Raw genomic sequence first — 22,524 nt, forward strand, 5'->3', positions numbered from 1 at the left:
ATAAATGTTTGTATGTATGTATGTTAATGATATATATATATATATATATATATATATATATATATATATATATACATATACATACATACATTCAAGTTGACCAACTTTGAACGGTGCAAAGGGCAACAAGAAAAAATGAAATGAATCTTATTATTTCATCTTTTCCTGTTTGAACAGCTCAGCACAATACATGTATTTCCACAATTTCACGTTGACAGTAAACAGCACTAAACGGAAGAAAAACATATAGAAAGTGGCAAACAAACGTTCCGCGGAAGGTGCTCATACATGCAGTTTTGTAGAATTTTGAAGTATACATTAAACCAGAGAGAGAAGCGAGAGCAACGTGTCCTTGTACTGAGATCGCGTCCTTTCAGCAAACCTTTGAAGGAGAAAAATTATGCTGCAAATAATTATAAACGGCTTGTACAGCTTGTAATCTCTAATTTCGCCTCTGAAGCTTTACAAGCATTGCACATAAAATCACTGTCAGGTAAAGTACACACATGAGACAATCGTTCTGCGTTGGTCATTTTAGTCAGCAATTCTAAAACTATCATAGGGAAGATGACATCATAAACGTCTCCACCCAAGTTAATTTTGCCGAAATTTGCGATGATGTAGCCGTGGAACAGAAACGTCAAAGGTACCCGGTGTATCTATACTTAGGACTTTAAATCATAATCTTTAAACATGATGAACGTTATCCCACAGAGGCTACACTATCTCTGTATTTTCACGAAGTAATACTTCTCTCTGCGACCAGCCAACAGTATTGGTCACAACGAGCATGGTTTTTGCCCAAGGAATCAAATTGAAATACACGTGCATACTGCAATGCGCTACATGGCTATTAAGTATGATGATTATGTTGCATAATTAAGAAGTTACAATCGCTGTACACAGTAACTCCTTGGTTAAAACACAAGCTGACAGGCATCCATTTTCTTTTGTGTGTGAAACCGACTAGAAGACCACGCCTTACTACAAGTATATCGATACGTCAGCTGTTTCATGACAAAATAGATATCAAAGCTCGTTTTACTATTTCGGCTGGGGATATAATCAGATTTCGACCATGATTACTGATTGCTATTTGCGACGCCATCGTTGATTATACTCCACTATCGATACACCCTTGCAGTATACATTGTAAGTACATTCGGCTGGGGATATAATTAGATTTCGTTCATGATTACTGATTGTTATTTGCGACGCCATCATTGATTATATACTCCATTATCGATACACCCTTGCAGTATACATTGTAAGTACATTCAGCTGGGGATATAATTAGATTTCGTTCATGATTACTAATTGTTATTTGCGACTCCATCATTGATTATGATACACTCTATTATCGATACACCCTTGCAATACATTGTAAGTACCGGGAATAAGAGAGGTTTATGATCCCCAGAAACATCGCATTCAGCATGAATTTGTATTTGAATTTACTTATACACCACTCATGGAACGGACAGCTCTCTTAGCAAATTGCTATTTTTAGAAGCAGTCCAACAGACACATAAAACAAAACAAAACAAAAACAAACATTAGGTGGGGGGAGAGTTGAAAAACAACTGAACAAGAAAAGCGTAAATCAAATGAAACAGCAAACAAATAACAATATGTGCGAAAGACATGCCAGTCAAAAAAGTTAAACAATACTGATAAAGAGAACAACAACAAGAGAACACAAAATATAAAACTCAAAATCAGATGAAAACAAGAACTTTATCCATGAGAGGGATATGGCATGATGTGTGATGGTGTCTTGTAGCAAGGAAGATAGGTACATTGTATGTGTGTTCTTGGATGCCTCATCCAATGTCCATTGGATGAAAAAAATCCAAAAACTTTATCAATTTCATAAGAAAAAGAAAAAAATCCTTGCAAAACAGTGCAAGAAAGATCAAAATCGGATAGGAAATAAGAAAGTTATCACAGTTTTGAAATGTCATTTTTTTTTTCAAAAAACATTTTTTGGGGGTACTTCTTGATTTCATTGATCAGAACAGAAACATTGTCCTTTTTTACAATACTGTTGATCTTTTTTTTATTTTGTTACACATTATGTTTAAGCGCTTCGTGTATGTGTAGAAAAAGCGCTATATAAATGTTGGTTATTACTATTATTATTATTATCACTTAATAAATCATATGACATATACATTTTGAACATCACAAGACACACATTTTAATAGCATCCAATGATAGTAAAATTACTCGGCGTCTGATCCTTTTTTGGGCTATACTCTCTATCACACGTTAACACCAATAACTCTAGAATCGTATACACAGAAAAGTAGGGAAAGAAAAAAAAAAGGAAAAAATAGCCTTTAATGGAAACACTAAATATCACCCAAGACAAGACAAAACAAACCAAAGGCACAAGAACACACACTACAATCTGAGAAAACCAATAAATCAAAAAATCAAAAAATCAAAGGTATTATTCACCTAGCTCATTCATGCACTCTCCGTAACTTTCACTCTACAATGATATATACACCCAAACCTGGGCTGAAGATGCCAAGTCTCACGTCCCCTCTCCTGCCCCCCCCCCCCCCCCCGGGGGGGGGGGGATGGTATTCGATGCTACAGTCTTTGGGATAATAATGCAGAACAGAACAATTGTTTCATAAACATAAAATGTAAGAAACGTTATAACAGAGAGAGAGAGAGAAAGAGAGAGGGAGGTAATTAGAAAAAAAAAGAGTATAATCCGCGGTGAGGAAGAAAAGACCATCTGAGCAAGGAAAAGGAGAGAGAAAGGGCAGTTGATTTTCTATAGAGATATGTGTTCTATTTTCCTCCACTTTGCCTCATACAAATCAAATTTATTCTTGCTTTTAGCTATTTCTTCATCAATCAAACTGTATTTTTTTTTTACATATTGCACAAAATGTTGCCGTTGAGCACATAAACTTTTATACTTGATTATATATAGTTATATAGTTATATATATATATAATTATAGCTTAATTGCACGAAAACACAAAACCGTTCCTCGGATGTATAACACCATAATACAAGGAAAAGAAGAAATTACGCGGTGCGTAATATATGTCCCCGCCGGAAGTAACATTTTGTAGCAATATGTACAATATTGGTCAAAAATCAAGGTCAAAGGTCAAAGAAGTCAAAGGTCAAAATTCTGCGTAGAGGTTTTGAAGCCCTCATCTAGTGCCATCACATAAAGCAAACGGAATCGAAATCGGGTTAGAAATGGCGAAGGAGTAGCATTTTGTAGCAAATGTAAAATACAGGTCAAAAATCAAGGTCAAAGGTCAAAGAAGTCAAAGGTCAAAATTCTGTGTAGAAGTTTTGAAGCCCTCACCTAGTGCCATCATATAAAGTAAACGGAATCAAAATCGGGTTAGAAATGGCGAAGGAGTAGCATTTTGTAGCAAAATGTACAATATAGGTCAAAGGTCAAGGTCAAAGGTCACAACTGAAATTCTGTGTAGATGTTTCAAGCTCCCATGTAGTGCTATCATATAAAGCTAACAGAATCAAGATTGACTCATAAATGACAGAGAAGTAGCAAATTGAACATTTTGATAACACACAGACGCACACACACACACACACACACACGGACACACACACGTACGGAGCCCGTTTCATAGTCCCCTGCTCGAACTCGTTCGGCGGGGACAATAACACCTTTTTACACGAAAGCAATTGCAAGGAATCAATTTTCCTTTTTTCCTCGTTAAACAATGACTCCCAGAATACTGACACCCTCCGGTAATCAAAAAATAAATGTTATGTTGTTTCCGGTTCACTTTTACAAAAAGGAACATCTTGAGTCATCTTTTTTCCGTATTCGAACAAGCCACGAATTAACGGGAATCAAATTATTCAATATCTTATATTGCGTTATTCTTAATTTTGTATCAATTCTCAGGCTGGCAGGTAATTTGAAAAAAGATTGAACATCGTCAAAAATGCCATACATAACATCAAAACGATCAATACACTAGATCAGGGTGATTCCAATGCACATATATGTTTGTTTGATAGATAATTTTCTGCAAATCAATATACATGTTACATAATCATGAAAATGCAGGAAATATACATTAAACGCAAATACTTGCATAAACCACGATACATACTAAGTACATAATCATACACATATGTAAAGTAAATTTAACACAGTCTTTTGACTTGCATAAACAACAGAAATTTAATATACAGTATGCATGTATTGCAGCAGTGATAAGAATAACATTTATATGCACATATATATCATATAACTGCTTTGTAGTTACGTTATGTACTCAGGGGTTTAATAAAAGGGTGATAATCTTGACGAAGAAAAAAAAAAGCTTCCATTCACTTGGCATCTTCTTGAAGCAATCAAGAAGAATAAAATACTGCGTAAACTGCAAACCGTTATCCTTACAATCCTTCCAAGGCAGAGGTCGGCCATACTCATCTAACATATTAGGCCATGGGCTAGTGGGGGTCAACGTGCACCCCCTCTGCACCTAACATTCATTGTTGTTTCTATGTAGCCCTTGGTCTGGAGAGTCAGAAAAGTGATGTTAACAAAAAAAAAGTTGGGTCCAAAGACCCGCCCCGTGACGTTTTGTGACGTCACTTCCGGAACGACCTTTTCACGAATACGGGGGAATAGCATTTGGGTATTATCCTCATAAAGTGGTCCCCATGCCTTTATTTTTCATTGATAACCAAAGATTTTGGTATTTCTAGTTTCCTCAGAAGCTGGGAAATATGATGCAAGGCAAAGTTTGGCAATATAAGCCCTCAGTTTGTTGTCATCGACAACGAAATGGGCAACGATGTCGACAAAATTCAACAAAATTTTACAAAATTTGTGAAATTTTTCAAGTTCCACCCTTTAAGTAAATGATAATGATGAAGTCTTGTATAGCGCCGGTATCCGCCAAATCAGGCGCTCATAGCGCTTGCTCCAAAATAAATACATAATTCAGCTTAGATTTCATGGGTGCACCGCTTGTGATATGACAGTTAAAATAAAAAGAAATAGTTCCAGGAAGCAATTGTCTCCAAATGTGTAAACATACATTCTTAAACATTGGCTAGTTTTCCAATTTGAAGAGATGGGTCTTGAGGGCTGTTTTAAAAGATTCTGTGGTAAGAGCTCTGCGGATAGACTGTGGAAGGCCATTCCATATCTTTGCAGCAGCCTCGCGGAATGAACGAGCTCCCCAAGAGTTGTGTGCTCTGTGTTCCACCAGCAGGTACTTGTCTGCAGAACGTAGATTTTCTCTTGCTGGGACATATGGCTCTAGTAGATCACATATATATGATGCAGAACTGCCATTCAGTGCCTTGTACACAACCAAACTGATCTTATACTCAATCCTCTGTTCAACACATAGCCAATGTAGCTTTTTCAGAAGAGAGTTGATGCTTGTACTCTTCCTGGACATGGTGACAACTCTAGCTGCGCTATTCTGCAGGCGCTGAAGTTTGTGTATTTGTGATTTATTCAGATAATACAATACTGAATTTCCCATGTCAAGCCTCGATGTGATGTATGCATGCACCAGAAGTTCTGCAACATGGTTATTGATGTACTTGTGGATCAAGCCAATGTTTCTGAGAGCTAAGAAAGCTGCTCTGGATACAGCCAAGATGTGGCTTTCCATGGAAAGATTAGAGTCAAAAATGATTCCAAGATTCCTGGCAGTATCTGAAGGAGGGATGAATTTTCCACCCACTCTGATCCCAGTGACGTTTAGGGCCTACCTTTGGTCTTTGATGCTTAGACCCAATGATCATAAACTCCGTCTTCCCTTCATTAAGCTTCAGAAAGTTTGAAATCATCCACTTATGCAACTCATCAACACAAGCCTCAATACGCTGTATTGCTTGGATTACTTCAGAATGGACAGGATTCACTGATAAATATATCTGGATATCATCAGCGTAGCAATGATAACTAAGGCCATGACTCTTGATGATATCTCCAAGTGGCAAGCAGTACATGCAGAAGAGCACTGGGCCCAGGACAGATCCTTGAGGAAGTCCATATTGCAAAGGCAATCTGTCAGAGCTAGCACCATGCATGCTCACAAAGTGTGTTCTCTGAGTGAGATAAGAACGGAACCAGTGAAGCGCAATTTCAGTTACACCAAAGAGGCTTTCCAAGCGAGTAAGAAGAACTCCATGATCTACAGTATCAAAGGCTGCAGACATGTCCAAAAGGACCAGGAGAGATATTTTCCCAACATTCATAGCTTGAAGGAGATCATTCTGAATTCTAAGTACAGCAGTCTCCACACTGTGGTGAGCACGATAAGCCGACTGGAAATCATCATATAAGCTGTTTTCTTGTAAGAATGTTGTGAGCTGCTTGGATACTACTCTCTCTAAGGTTTTGCTCAGAAAACAGAGGTTTGACACAGGACGGAAATTGCTCATCACATTTGAATCCAAATTTGCCTTCTTCAGCACAGGGCAGATCTTAGCAACCTTTAGCACAGGAGGAACCTCACCCAATTTCAGAGAGTTATTGATGATAGATGTCATAGCTGGAACTACTGCAGTGGCGCACTTCTTCATCAATGATGCAGGAACTGGGCCTAAATCTCAACACTTTCCTGGGGATTTTGAAAGAATCTGAAGTACCTCTTGCTCTGATACTTCATCAAAACCTGGGAAACGACATGCTGCAGTCTGTATATTTTTGTGAAAAATTTGTTAAATGACTTGAAATTTGGTCTGGATATTAAATGAATATCTCTTTTTACGAAAACAAAAGCAAAAGATTTTGGCCTAATTGTAACCCGATCTTCTTCTGTAGACATTCGAGTGCGCATGCGCGGTGTCTGGAAATTAGCCTCCGAAATGCCTTTTTTTGATGTCCAGTATCAAAAATGAGTTACAACGAATCTTTTTATCATGTAAATTCACAACTTTAATCAATTTTTGTAATCAGCAATCACCTGATTGAATAAAAGTTGCCTTAAAATGAGAAATCAAAGATGACTATGGTTCTTTTTGATGATGACGTTGGTCACGACATCGAAGATGAAGACGACGTCAAAGACTAGAAATACGACATAGCAGGGATTCGTTTACAAATCTCCTTTTCAATTGATTGATTTTAGTGATAAATTTACAGTAAAGGAAATCAAGATAATGAATTCTCAATTTTACTGGCATTTTTTTTTGCAATAAACTCAAATCCTGCTTAAAGGGGAAATCCAGTCTAAAAATAAGTTAGTCTGATAAAAAAAGAGTAAAATCTTACGAAATCAACGGTAAGAATTTGGCTGTAATCTGATGAAAAATAAGGAAGTTACTATTTTTTGCTAATTTCTGCAAAAACATTTCTTGTACAGTGGATAAGAATATGCAAATGAGTAACCTGACCATGTCATAATCTCACAATTTTCCATTGATCGTGTACAAAAAATAACAAAAAAAAATCAATGTTTCAGTCATTGAAGTCTGACAAATGATGTAATTCCTGGTTGCATAACTTGGTAATGGTGATGTTACATATATCATGATTTGAGCCTCGAGCATAATTGCGTTTGAATGAAAAACTGGAAATGTCAAAATTGTATGTACAAACTATATGGCAAGATGTGAGGGGATGACATGCTCACCATGTCATTTCATATTGACCGTTCAAGAGCTATTTCCTCAAAAAAATTGCGAAACTTCAAAATGTCATATAACTTCCATATTTTTCATGCAATTTCGATCACAATTTTACCATTGAACTAGTAATATTTTACTTTTTCTTATCGGACTAACTTTTATTTGGACTGGATTTCTCCTTTAGATAAAGGCTTATAACTAGTTTCACAATTAAAACACTTATCTCAACTACGCTGCATTCACTGGCACATTTCTATAATACTGTATCAGGCATGGATAATATTTTGACATGATATTTCCTCTATTTTCTTCAGAAATTGCATCTACATTGAACTTGTCACTGAAATGACACTATACATGATGCATAATCGAGACAATGGACTTTTAGAGGCCTAAATTACTTTGATGTTTGTTTGTTTTTTTAACAGGGGAATGCTAACTTGTGGGTTCTCGGCGGTTCTGTGGCATAGTGGGTAAAACTTTCGACTCCCGATCGGAGGACCCGAGTTCGAGACACGAATCAATCACGATGTACAATTTCTCGATGGTAATGATTATATTAACATCATTTTCATTTTATTTCGAAAATTTGGGAATATGGACTTGCAGGTCATCGACAATGAAGTTGGCATACATGAGGTTGACAAACTTAAAAGTCCACGCAGTTTTTTGCAAGTTCTCACGCTAAAACATCTAAATATCCATTATTTGTGGTAATATCATTGAATGAAATTAAATCTAGTCTGGATATTAGATAAATAACCATATTCAACAAAAACAAAAAACAAATAAGGCATTATCTTAATTCAGGCATCTTCTGTAGACATTTAACTTAAAGTCAACACTTTTGTTAGATCAGCCATGGTGCCCTATGGATGTCAAGAAGCTGACGCTGATTCACCGGGTACACTTCACGAGTTCCACACCCACGAATCATACAACCCATGAGTCATAGAGCCCGCGAAATATACAGCCTGTGAGCAGCGTTGCCAGGTCCCAACAGAGCAAAATCACCAAAAGGCTTGTGAAAAATCACCAAAACCATAAAAAGATCACCAAATTCAGAAACGCCAGGTAAGGTTTCAATGATGTAAATAAACCTTTATCAAACACTCTGCGCTAGTCTCGGTGCAATTTACGGCGTGCCGTAGTCACACACACTAAATGCAAAATGTGCACGATGTGTATGGATGAGTATCTGTGTGTGGTCAGTGGTGCTGAGTGACAAAAAGGGGGCACATGTTCTGCTTCTACAGGAAATAATGGAAAACCTTTGGGCAAAATGCATTTTCGTTTTCAATTGGAGTGATTGTTTTCCATTGGTCTAAAAAATCACCAAAAATTACCAAAAATCACAAAATTTTGATTTGGTTACCAGGCTAAAATTTTGTCACCAAACAACTTCAAAAATCACCAAATTTCACCCTTTTTGGTTACCGAAATCACCATCTGGCAACACTGCCTGTGAGTCCTACAGCCCATGAGTTCGACACCCTTGAGTCTGACACCAGGCAAGCCAGGCCCACGAGTTTGACACGTAATAAACAAGACCCACGAGAAAAAAATATATTTACGGCCCTGCGATGTAATATCGAACTCGTGGATCGTTTTTAACTGGTGAGGTTTGTTTGTTTGTTTGTTTGTTTTTTGTTTTTTGTTTGGGGGTTGTTGCTTAGAAAAGTGTCAAACTCGTGGACCTTGTTTGCCTAGTGTCAAACTTGCGGGCCTTGTTTGTATACTGTCGGACTCCTGGGCCTTATTTGCCTGCTGTCGAAGTCATGGGCTGTACGACTCGTTTGTTGTATAATTTGTGGATGTCGAACTCGTGGGATGACAACGAATCACTTTGCCATCCTTTCAAAGTCTGAAATTGTTTTGAGCTCTGAATCGAATTCCAATCTCACCATCATTGTCATTTTCTGAGTGTATAGGTTTAATGAATTCATTTTTGCTCCTGTCACTGCTTCTATGCCAGTATCGGGCTTTGATACATCAGCCATGGTGCCTTCAGAACGTCAACAAACTGATACGGCATCACCTCCCCTGAGGTGAAACCAATAGAGGTCGCATTAGATCTTCATCCTTCGTCTATCCATGATCTTTGGTCCGTTGCTAGCTTCCATATTCACGATATTCTTAGTTTGATAATTGCTACGGAGGACATGCTGTTCAGAGACGTCTCTGAGAAGCCAGATCAAAAGTTTTTGCCTTTGTGACATAAATCATTTTACCGCACTTAGACTGTATTGTCAAGAATCGCAGAGCATTCACCTCCGAATTCTTCTGTTACCATGCAAAGCACAGCAAAATATTTTCAGTTCATCCATCACCTCAGCTGTCCCATTTCATGATTCAGCCCTTGTATGTACATAATTTCTAGGACTCCACGTATTTACTGACTGCAATACCACTAGTGCCTTATAGGTAAGGGGAAGGTAAAAAACAATGTCGAGGCTGATGAGTCATTTCATGCTGTATTTCCGAAGCATGGTGAATCTTGAAATGTTATAGCTGAGATGATGAACTGGAACGATTTACCTGTGCCTTGTATGGTAACAGAAGAATTAGGAAGGTGAATGCCCTCCAAACTCTTTACAGTCCAAGTGCGGTGAAATGGCTAATGTCACAAAGGCAAAAAAAAATTTGATCTGGCTATGATACCGCCCTGCTGAAAGGTTTTAGAGCAGCATGTCCTATGCAATTATCAAACAAGAATATGAAAGCTAGCAACAAACCCAAACGAAAGACATGGATGGACAAAGGATGAAGATCTAATGCGACCTCTGTGGACCTCAAGGGAGGTGCTGCCGCGTCAGCCTGGGGACATGCATCCTGGAAGTCACTGTGGCTGATGAATCGGAGCAGATACTGGTATGGCAACAGTGACATGAGTAAAAATAGATTAATTCAACTTATACCGCACTCACAAAATGACCATTATGGACATTGGAATTTGATTTGGTTAAGAGCTCATGCGCAAATGAATATCAGACACTGACAGGATGGGGAGATGATTCCGCATCAGCTTGGGGACATCTTATTAGGCACCATGACTTATGAATCGTAGCCCGATACTGATAGTGACAGTGAAAGTAGTGAAAATGAATTCATTTAACCAATAGAATCACAGAGTTACAATGATAGTGACATCGGAATTTTACAATGTTCATGGGCAAACGAGTGTCAGACTTTGAAAGGATAACTTAGAGCTGGTAGATGACTCCATCAATTTCGACATATCGGTATTAAGCCAGTGGTAATCATTTGAAGCATTCCGATGTTGGACCCTCAATAATTTCATCGGAAGTAAATCATGCTGGAAAAAATATATGATAATTAGCAAATTATTTTCATGAAACATCATATAACCAATTCTACTCTGAACAATAAATACATTTAAAAAGTTTCTTTATACTTTCAGATGGAATAAAAAAAAATTTTAAAAGAGGTATCACAAATATATTGGTTAGTGTTGACTAAGTATATGAATGCTAATGATATTTTCAAAGCATAAGTTACGAAACCTCCTGCCGAAAGGTAGATTTCTCTTTGATCAAAAAGATAGTCAGACAGGCGGAGAAGATCCTAGGGGTACAATTACATTTCGAAGATCTTTGTAGGAGTAAAATTGTTGAAAAGGCCAAATCAATCATGGATAATGGGCTTCATCCTCTAAATGATAATTATGTAGTGTTGAGGTCAGGGAACAGGCTGAGATCGCTTCGATGTAGAAAAAGTAGGTTCCTGGACTCCTTTGTGCCTAGCTCCATTAGAATGTTGAACGGAGGGACATTGCTCAGATTTTAATATTTTGATTGTGTAGTTTTGTGTTATAATCAAATCTGTATCATATCAAACATCAGATATATGTGTATCATTATTATGTATGAGTGGATGAAGCTGTGTTTATCAATTGCCCCAAGGGTGGCTTGTTTGCTCTTATGTTTTAAATTCAGTGTATAATCTTGTCATTCGACAAAAATTTTGCAGGGCAAGTTCTGGTCTATTTGGTCAAAGGCCAAAGGTTAAAGTCAAGTGAAAATATTAATTCAGGAGTATAGAATGATTATGACCGTGGTGTGATGTGTGTATTTTTTTTTTTTTTTTTTTTTTTTGGGGGGGGGGGGGGTCAAAAACACATAGATCCATATTTGTGTACCTTCACACACATGCACACACACACACACACACACACACGTATGTAACCTTCAAGATCTTTATACAATCATTATTTACATATAAACATGCATTCATTTGTATTGTTTATATTTCTTATATAGTTATTACTAATTGACACATATTCATACACCCGCATATATTATGTGCACACCACATCCAATACAATGTTGACTCATACAGATTAGTACTTCTTTGATGTTATATATCTATGACAATGATAGTGATATTGTATCGCTGTATATCTTTTGTACGTCTATCATGTCTATGTATCTATGCTATACAATGTATGTGTGTGCTTTGTATAATATGTATAATGTATCGATGTAACCGGATATGCATGCAAACATACCAATTATCAATTGACACATATTATTTATACACCAGTATATATCAATCATGCACACCACATCCAATACAATGTTGACTTATACAGATTAATACTTCGTTGATGTTATATATTTATGACAATGATAGTGATATTGTATTGATGTATATCTTTTGTACGTCTATCATGTCTATGTATCTATGTTACAATGCATAGTGTGCTTTGTATATGTGTAAGGTATCGATGTAATCGGATATGCATGCAAACAAAACAAATTTCCAGAAACGGACAATAAAATTGAATTGAATTGAATTAAATTGAATTGAAACCTGACTAAAAAAAATACTCTTGAAAAAAAGGCTATTGGAATTTGAGTATCTAACAGCAACCAACTTTTAGCAAAGAATGAATGTATTATACGCCTCATATGATCTGAAATCAAACTCTTTTTACTGAACTATCATTGTCTAATAACCATTTCAGATAATATCCCATGAATTGGGGAATTGCTTATGATAAACATGCCTTTACAGTCACATTAAATGATTTGTCGTGGTAAATTATGATAGAATTATGTTGTCATTGTGATCATCAGAAATGGCGACAAGAGAACTGTATATTTGCCTCCAATTTCTCATTTTAAGCCAAATTTCTCTTAGTTATTTTCTTTTATATTTTCTTTAATACAAATTACAATACTTGAAATTTCTGATCTTTGACGAGAAACTGATTGCTAGACAGCAGAAAAGAACTTACGGCGGCTTGTTTCACACACCTTGCATGCACACTAAACATCTTAAAGACTTCAGGATTATAAAAAAATACTACATTCTCTTTAAAGGATTCGAGTTTGTTGAGAAGGCAAAATGCAGATGTAATCAAAATCTTCTTTTCCTCATAGCTAATGGTGTTAATCTTTAAGGGTCGTCTTAAAGTAATTGCTAAATTCAGTTGAATTTGGTATTAAGACGAAACTCCAATGTGAATTTTGTCATCGACGCCGCTGTCTTTGCCGTCATCACTGAAGTCAAATGTATTTCAGCAGGTGTAAATGATTAAAGTTCCGATTTTACGTGAAATATACGAGTTAATATATCAATTTACTGGTCACCAAAGGGGACATTTCGTTGGTTCTTATTTCGCACTCCTCCTGCCCTCTTGAAAGTCTACAGAAGAGGCCAGGATTACAATAATGGCTCATTTGTTCTTTTTTTAATGAAAGATGTCTGTTCATGTAAAAGACAAGTTCAACTTGACATACATGTGACATGTGGATTGAGTGAATACAGCAATATTAGTAGAACACATCAGTGAGAGTTTGAGGAAAATCAGACAATCTGTTCAAAAGTTATGAATTTTTTAAGTTTCTGCTCGCTCACTGCTGGATGAGAAGACTAATACAGCTTGTGATGTCACTGTCATGTGTAGAACGATATAAATAAAATAAAAATTAAATTCAACATATTTTCACTTTTCTTACAAAATAAAGGACACTTGACTTGTCTCTGTCAGAAGGCAGGAAGAATAATATCCTTAATATAAGTCACTGACATGTCGAAGAAATATGCACGTTTTTCAAAAAATAAGATTTTGTATAATTCTCTTTATATTTTCCTTACATTGTATATATCGTTCTACGCATGTGACATTACACACTGTAGTAGTCTTCTCATCCAGCAGTGACAGTGCAGATACTTTAAAAATTCAAAACTTTTGAATGGATTGTCCGCTTTCCCCAAACATTTACTGATGTGGAATATTGCCGCATTTACTTCACCTACATGTACACGAAACTGTACTTATCCTTTAACATCCAGACTAAATTCCAATTAACATAGTGAATTAACCACAAAGTAATGAATTTCTAAATTAGCATAAGAACTTGTGCTGACTTAGTTTGTCGACCTCACTAACGCCCATTTCGTTGTTGATGACCTGCAAGTCTCTATTGCCAAATTTTCGAAAGAAAATAGTAAAAAAAAAAATCAAAATAGTTTAGGTCATACCGCGTATTAATCAAATGAATATCAATTCAGTGAAATCAACGGAATAAACAAACAATCAGATATTGACGTTGATAAAATCATTACCAACGAGCAAATGTACATATTTGACTGACCCAATTCCAAACATGACTTACAATATTTTACGAAATTTTAAAAGAGATTAAAAGATATCTAAAATAATCTCTGCTATGTCGTAATTCTAGTCTTTGACGTCGTCTTCATCTTCGATGTCGTGACCAACGTCATAATCAAAAAGAACCATGGTCACCTTTGATTTCTCATTTTAAGGCAACTTTTTTCTTCAATCAGGTGATTGCTGATTGCAAAAATTAATTAAAGTTGTGAATTTACATGATAAAAAGATTCGTTGTAACTCATTTTTTATACTGGACATAAAAAAAAGGCATTTCGAAGGCTGATTTCCAGACACCGCGCATGCGCACTTGAATGTCTACAGAAGAAGATCGGATTACAATTAGGCCAAAATCTTTTGTTTTCGTAAAAAGGGATATTCATTCAATATCCAGACCAAATTTCAAGTCATTTAACAAGTTTTTCACAAAAATATACAAACTTAAAGGGTGAAACTTGAAAAATTGCACAAATTTTGTAGTCGACATCGTTGCCCATTTCGTTGTCGATGACGACAAACTGAGGGCTTATATTGCCAAACTTTGCTTTGCATTATATTTCCCATCTTCTAAGGAATCTGGAAATACCAAACTCTTTGGTTATCATTAAAAAATAAAGGCATGGGAACCACTTTATTACGATAATACCCAAATGCTATTCCCCCCATATTCGCGAAGAGGTCTTTCCGGAAGTGACGTCACAAAACGTCACGGGGCGGGTCTTGGGACCCAACTTTTTTTTTTGCTCACATCACTTTTCTGACTCTCCAGACCAAGGGCTACATGGAAACAACAATGATTGTTAGGTGCAGAGGGGATGCACGTTGACCCCTACCAGCCCATGGCCTATATCGATTACCTTCAAAAAAACCTTTTCTACTATCATGTGTATTAAATATAGACTTCCCATGAAACAAAATATACTGATTATTCCAAATTATTTGATTGGGTATGCTTAATTCTCTGAAGGAAGGACCACGTTTGTAATACCTCTAATAACCAGCATGAAACATCAATCATTAACTTTGAAACATCAAAGTTGCAGAAGAACAAAAATTCTGCTCCTACAGATGCTAAAAAATTCTAACGAATGCATTTCCACCCTTTTGAACATGACGCAAATGGCCTCTGCCCCCATTTTATTTTTTTGAGCTTGCATCATGGACTTTAAACAGCGCATTTTCAAACCTCCCTCCTCATAATCTATTACTTAAACATCGCGCCTTGTTCTATATGGGCCTCTCCAAATAAGTTCATAAATAACTTTATTCACTTCTTGACCAGTCGTTATGAATTTTCAAATTAGTAAGTTGATGGTGTCCTGCTCTCACAATTTCTTATTCATTTCATGTACAGAAATGACAAAAATCTGGTATTTCAGCTGTGTAAATATAGAACTTCCCTTAAAACCCACCCAAAATAAAAACAAACAAACAAATGTTAACTCTGATATATTTTGGTGTAATGGGAGTATGCTTTTGCCTGTACGAGCTAAAAATGCCAGTTTTTCCGAATTTCATAAATAATATACATGAAAAATTGTAAGGGCATGACATTATCAACTCGCTCAGTTGAATGTTCATAATATTGGTCAAGAAATGGTTTTTCAAAAAAATGTCATATTTTCCTTATTTCTTGTCCGATTTTTGCCATTTGTGGAACGCTTTCTAGGGAATTTTTTCCTCTTTCTTTTGGGGTTTAGGCTTATTGATTTTTAGGATGGGTTTCCTCTTGAAGAACCCGGTGTTTCCAAACCGCGCAGATTCGCTAGTTCTTCATCACAACCGACTTCTTCCAGATGACCGCGTGGGGGCGTTCGGGGTGGAAAGAAGGCCATGATACCAGTCACAACAACACCGACGAAAGTTGAGGACCCAGCAACAAAGAAGGACGCTGAATAATCTCCCGTGGAATCGTAGAGGGCGCCTGAAAGCCAGTCATGAAAAAAAAAATAAGAAGCAAGCTTGAGGAAAACGCATTAAGAACACACGTATACACACTTTGTCAACGAATGAGTATGTATCATGGCAAATTCAACATGTTGTGGATGGCTTCATTTCATAAAAGATGCTAGGATGTTTAGCAACTTTTCCTGGAATAGTTACATTGTACTTCTCATAGCAACAGCCAACCAGGCAGCTGGATTCTTGTAATTACCATGACAACTGCTATTCCAGCAAGAGTTGTTATCACATCAACTTTTTTTTTTTAATGAAATGGGGCCAAAGTTCAGTAGAGGGAGACAAAAGAAATGTACCACAACCTTTCGTTGTTATGCATAGAGTAAGACTAATTTAAAGGCAAAACACACTTCTCGTAAGTCCGGAGAAACCATTGAATTTCACTCTTATCTTGAAACATATGCATACGCAATGTGTGGAATAATGCTGTGATAACACGATTTCAGTTTGGTTATGACGAAAATGGAAAATATTACTCAAAAAGGTACACCCCAAGTATTTTTATCCTAGAGAATACCCGATCAAGGTTGCTTCGTGATGTTAATATTCGATTACAACAATTACAATACATCGGGCCATAATATAGGTAGGGCTTGACACTATCTTTTTTTTTCTGTTCGGGCCACTAAAATCTTTAGTTCTGAAATTTTGGTGGCCCGCGGAAGAAATATAGAGGCCCAAAATAAAAGCAAACGTGAAAAATCCACTTTGATGTTTCAATTATAGTTGACAAATCGGGCCATCAAAAGATCACCATTTTTGAAATTTGGTGGCTCCACATCAAGTTTTAGTGGCCCCCGGTCCATCGCTAATGTCGAACCTTATAGCAGTAACTATCGAGGCGCTAGGTTGAATCTCATGCAGCTGGCGCATGAGGGCCGCCGCACACTATACGAATTTCCGTCGAATGACTGACAGACGTTGGATCTGAAATAAACGTGTGTTTATTCTGAGGCTATTGTGATTTCTTTCGGATCCGAAGTTGGTCAGTTATGCGACCGAATGTTGTATAGCGTAAGGTAGCCTTATTAAGCTTCATGCGGTTCAATACTATTGCTTGGACACGATTCAATCATCACATACTTTACTACTAACATTCTATCAACCAACTGCTGAAGGGATAGGTCGCCACTAGAACAAAACTACGATCGAACTTATTTACACTTTTAGCTGGAAGTCATGAATACTATATTGATGGCCGTCGTTAACACCTCAATTTCGTGTCCGATATATCACATACTGTATAATCTTTATAACATTCATAGTCTTAACAGTTCGGATGCTACGACATTACCGAGCAGGAACGCTCCGATGAGATGCCCAAAACTGCAGAACGTGCCAAAGAGTCCATAGCCACAGGCTACAAGGTCTGCACCCACTATTTTCCTACAGCTAATTGGAAGCAACCCGAAGAACACCCCAGTGCTAAAGCCAAAGGTCACAGCGAGAATTTCCTGGAGGACAAAGGTGTTGGCAAGTGGGTTTAGCAGTGAGCTGGCTGAGCTGATGACTAAGGCAATGGGTGCCAGTGTGAAGACCGATATAATACCACTGTCTATCAACGGTCCATGAACAGCACGGCCAAACATGCTGCTGATGCCAACTGTTGACATGATGAATGACGCAGTCTGCTTCGGTAGTCCAAGATCATGGAAAGCACGTGATGGGATATACAGTAGTGTTGAATAATAGCCCAATGCCTGAAAAGTGCCTACCACGCACATGCAGCCCATCCGCCTGTTTGTCCAGATCAGGCGAAGATTTAAGAAAAGAACTACTGACTTGATTACATCGCATATGCGCGTTAGAGTTGATGTGGCATTCACGACTTGCAGATTTTCACTATTCGAGTCGCGGGACGTTGTCGGCCGGTCTGTTAGAGTATGCTCCTCGTGACGTTTCAGGGTACTGCCACCTATGAAGGTTGCGCGAGCATCGTCGTCGCCAACTCGCTCACAAGGACTCCCATCGCGTCCACTCGTTGTCCGCGCACCCGTCGAAAGTTCAGACTTTCGTCTACCAATAGCCGCCAACTCAGCAGGTGTGGGTACAAATATCATGCCACAAACGATCACGTTGGAGAAGAGAGCGGACAATACCAGAAAGGCGCCTCTCCAGCCGTATAAGCCGCACAACCACTGGCTCAGTGGTGGCATCACTAGAATCCCCGCTCCAATACCGGACATTACGAAGCCACTGGCGAAAGACAGATGGCGGTCGAAGAAGTAGCCAACGATTACAACGCAAGGAGAGAAGGCAAGGCTCTGTCCAAATCCTGCGTGAGAATAAAAAAACAGATGGACAAAAGACTGTCAGGGAAATATGTTGATCGCACTGGACGGAACATTGGGATGCCGGATAAATATTCAAAGAAGAATCACACCCTTTTGATATTCTACTGCTGCTGCACTGACAGCTTTCTTGTATACGCATTGGTATAATGACGTAAAGGTAACCAAGTTCGTGACTGAATTACACGCTGGAAATTAGTCAACAATTCGAAATCAATCTAACGTGGCACTCTAAAGATACCTGTCCTAATATACACCATGTGTCCCGACTGTCACCTTAGAAACTGAACAAAATTCTAGAGTAGTTTCGACTGTCTGGATGACACATTATGAAAACACGTCTCATCGAAATCTCCCTCCAATGTCCCCTCCCCCCCCCCCCTCCAAAAAAAAAAAAAAAAAGAAAAGAAAAAAGAAGAATCTTTACACAAGTAGAGTGATATATAGACTTTTCCTCTGGCACTTCAAAGGACAATGGAAAGAAAAAAAAAGCATTCAAGTTCAAGTTTAAAGGGATTATAATATCATGGTCTGGTTGACATGGGACTTCAGGTTTCCATCTTTTGTGAGATAATGAGAAAGTTCTAAAGAAATATGAAAGAGGGTTTAATTCTAAGAGGGATTCAAAGTTTATTTGATGAAAATGGGTTTTGAATTGGCTGAGATATCCAAAACAAAGGGATCCTAATAAAAGGTAAGACGCACCTCTTGTCAGGATCGCGTTGTTTTAAGATATTTTAGTAATTAAAAAACCGATTTTCATCAAATAAACTTTTAATTCCGCTAAGAATTGTATGCTCAGTAATATTTCATACGTGGTTTCTCGGTATCTCGGAAAACGGTTAGAAGCTCAATCCTCATCTCAGTCAATACTATACCATGCCTTCAGGTTTGATTTTCTTTTCTACATCTCCAACATTATGCAGGCTTCCCATTGTCGTGCGATCCGCCACACAGCCACTATCGGCCCTTAGAAGCTGATGGTAGAATTTTGTGGTCTTGATCGTATGGTAATCATGGTGATCTAATCAGATCTTATCAGATCTTGACATCAGTCGTGGCGATTGCGTTGATCGCAGATATTTTTTAAACCGCCCAAAACTTTTTTGAACATGTACTCTTATGACAAACTCAAGTTGGGCGGGGGAGAAAGGTAAATTTTAAGTGGAAACGTACATCTTAAGCGGGAGACACACAGCTACAAAGGGCGAAATTCAAGCTGGAGCGGGAGAGCAGAAGATTAGAAATGATGAGAGAGTTATACTCTCTAGTCATGTTATGCTCCGTTCCGTTGTGATCCAAGAGCTGAATAGCATTCTTCCCGCTAAACCCTGGCCGGGAATGTGAAATTATTAAAGCTGGACTTACCTATAATACAAAGGAAGAGAAGAAGAACTCCAATACTGGAAATAAAAGACGCTGTGAGCATGGTGACTGCTGTTATGAGGCCCCCAGTAATGGCGATGCACCGGCATCCAAAACGATGTGTTAGCGCGCCGGCCATAGGTGCTGGAAAGCAAGACCAATGGATGGACGTAAATGTAATCAATGTATGCACTACACCACACTTTTGTACAGTGTTTCGTTTTTTGAAGGTTTACATCTATACATCACATAATTTGTGGAAAGGAAGCCAAACTCAGATTGGGATCCAGTCTGTGTCATTTGGTAGGCTAATTGCTTATACTGTGTACTGTGATCACTGCTAGTTAAGACGATACTTTCAAGTTTAAAGGGATTGTACAGTATTGGTGGAGATGCGATTTGGGCTTTTAACTTTTTGTGAGATACCAAGAAACCACCTATGAAATAGTACAGACCATACCATTTGAAGAGGAATTCAAAGTTTATTAGATGAAAATCGGTTTTGGAATTGCTGAGACATCCAAAAACAAAGTAAAACAAAGCAATCCTAATAAAACATGGGTCCCGCTTTTTATTAGGAAGACTCTTTTTTTTTGGGGGGGGGATATCTCAGCCAATTCAAAACCAATTTTCGTCAAATAAACATTGAATCCCTCTCGGAATTACATGCTTTTTCTTTTTTTTTTTCATATTTCATGAGAGATTTCTCATTATCTCACCAAAAATATTAGAAACCTGAAGTTAGGTCTCAACCAAAACTATAGGCCTACGCTCCATTTAATCCTCTTCAATACGCATATATAGATCAACAAGAATTCTGACGTCACAGTGTTTTATGCAGATTGCATAGAAAAAGTAGAATTACAGTTAACTTCGACAGTATTCAAGTGTTTGATTAAAAGCGACCTTATGATTTCAAAACGCAACAGAGTTGGTTCTGTGATTGGTATCTAACTAGAATTAGGAGCCTACATGATTATGACTGCTGACTGTTAATGGCAAAACGTTTTTTTTTTTTCAATATCTTGTCAAAAAAAAAATACTGCCCGAGTGGGACACCGCAGTAGCAGTGGATTGGTCTATAAAACCGAACAATTTTGCAATAATTAAGATTATAATCAATGATGTATTCATGCATATCGTCGCGAAACACAAGCGAGCGACAGCCTGTCTTAAAACGAAGTTAATACATCTGAAAACAAAAGGAAAAGAAACCATCTTTTAATGAAATAAAAGAATGAGCTAAACCATAAATCTCAAAAGGGCATCAAAACCATCTTCCAACATTTAGAATTCGCTTCAAATAAAAGAGAAGCTTGACGATGGCTTACGGCCTTTGCAAGGATAATGAGCCCGGTCGTTCTAGAGTATTTTGAGATAACAATTGTGAAACGATAAAAGTCGGTGCACCCAACTTTTATTTGTAAAGCGCCATTCCCGTTCAGATGTGGATAGGAAGATCGACGTTTCGTTCCCGCAACCATGGTATCAAAACGTGCTACAATGTATAAAGTATTGAATCGCATGCAACTAACCAGCTGCGTGAAATGCAATTCATTCTCTCGCAACGGATACTGCTGCTGCTATATGTGGTCCGATACATTGTAATCGATGTAATCGACTATAAAACATGTCGTTAACCACGATCAGGAATGCTATGAAACTGCGACTGCAACCGGTGTACCTTTTCGGGTAATATTTCGCGTTTTTTTTTTTGTCATTTTACCCTCTCTGAAATCATGTTATCATATATAGTGTTATTTCACATATTTCTTATGTGAAAATCGACAGGTTCTGAAGTCGTAATAAAAATATGTTAGGCGACATGGTGATTTCAAATTAATTTATGTGCTAGCTAGCTTTTAATACAAAGTAAGTTTTGCAGCAGAGAAGCAAAATCATTACAAGCCCAAATTAATTCAAAATTATCATCGAAGCAGATAAATACACAACACAATCTTGTCTTTACTTACACGTGAAAGGTAAAACGAAGGAAATGCCAACAGTGATGCCGCTCGCAGTGGTAGCATCAACGTCGAAATACTGCTGCCATTCCAAGATGAAGATTCCCATACCTTTTAGGAATCCAGCAACGAGCAGGAGAACGAGGAAGGCCGCGGCCAGAACGAAGTACTTTCGGGCACCATGCTGGGAGACGACTTCAGCCGTATCTGATGTACATTCGGTTCCTGGCCTGTGTGCTTCCATTGCACCTCTAATAGTAGAGACACCGTGTTCTTCCGACAAGTCACTCGAGAAGTTACAGTTTGCATTGATCTAAAAGAAAAAAAAAATGTGCACTTTTTTCTCTATGGGAACTACAAGTACTACGTATGAAACCGACGTTTGATGTCGTCGTTATATGTTACAGCAGAACATCGACTTCTCAGTCTTGAGAGTCGGTCGGGTGAACCCTTGAGCGTACGTATTGCGTAGGGTACCGGCCCGGGTAGTCTTTTTGTCTGTGCGAGTACAAATTTGTATTGTGTGCGTGTTGCCGGATTCATAAATTAACCTCGTGACCCTCGTGACCGGGCTTCGTGAATATAAGAGCCCCGTTGCATTAAAAGGTAACTCTGCAATGTAAACCGTCAGTAATTTTTGTCACTATGAATTACATGACATTTTTTTTTTCTGTCTCGCTCACCTTCT

At 37.8% G+C, this 22,524-nt stretch overlaps 1 protein-coding gene across 1 annotated transcript; it reads right to left on the bottom strand.

The window, feature by feature from the left end:
• Positions 1-15,969: 15,969 nt before the first annotated feature.
• LOC139737918 (monocarboxylate transporter 13-like) lies at positions 15,970-22,080 on the bottom strand. The gene is made up of 4 exons (XM_071648585.1): positions 21,846-22,080; positions 19,876-20,016; positions 17,511-18,491; positions 15,970-16,181 (listed from the first exon to the last, which is right to left on the bottom strand). Exons 1-4 carry the CDS (start codon positions 22,078-22,080, stop codon positions 15,970-15,972), a joined length of 1,569 nt encoding a protein of 522 aa, XP_071504686.1.
• Between the last annotated feature and the right edge of the window lie 444 nt (positions 22,081-22,524).

The sequence above is a fragment of the Diadema antillarum genome, unplaced genomic scaffold, assembly GCF_040938485.1.
Source record: "Diadema antillarum isolate AM-2024a unplaced genomic scaffold, OU_Dant_1.0 seq00000715_RagTag, whole genome shotgun sequence".
Taxonomy (NCBI): domain Eukaryota; kingdom Metazoa; phylum Echinodermata; class Echinoidea; order Diadematoida; family Diadematidae; genus Diadema; species Diadema antillarum.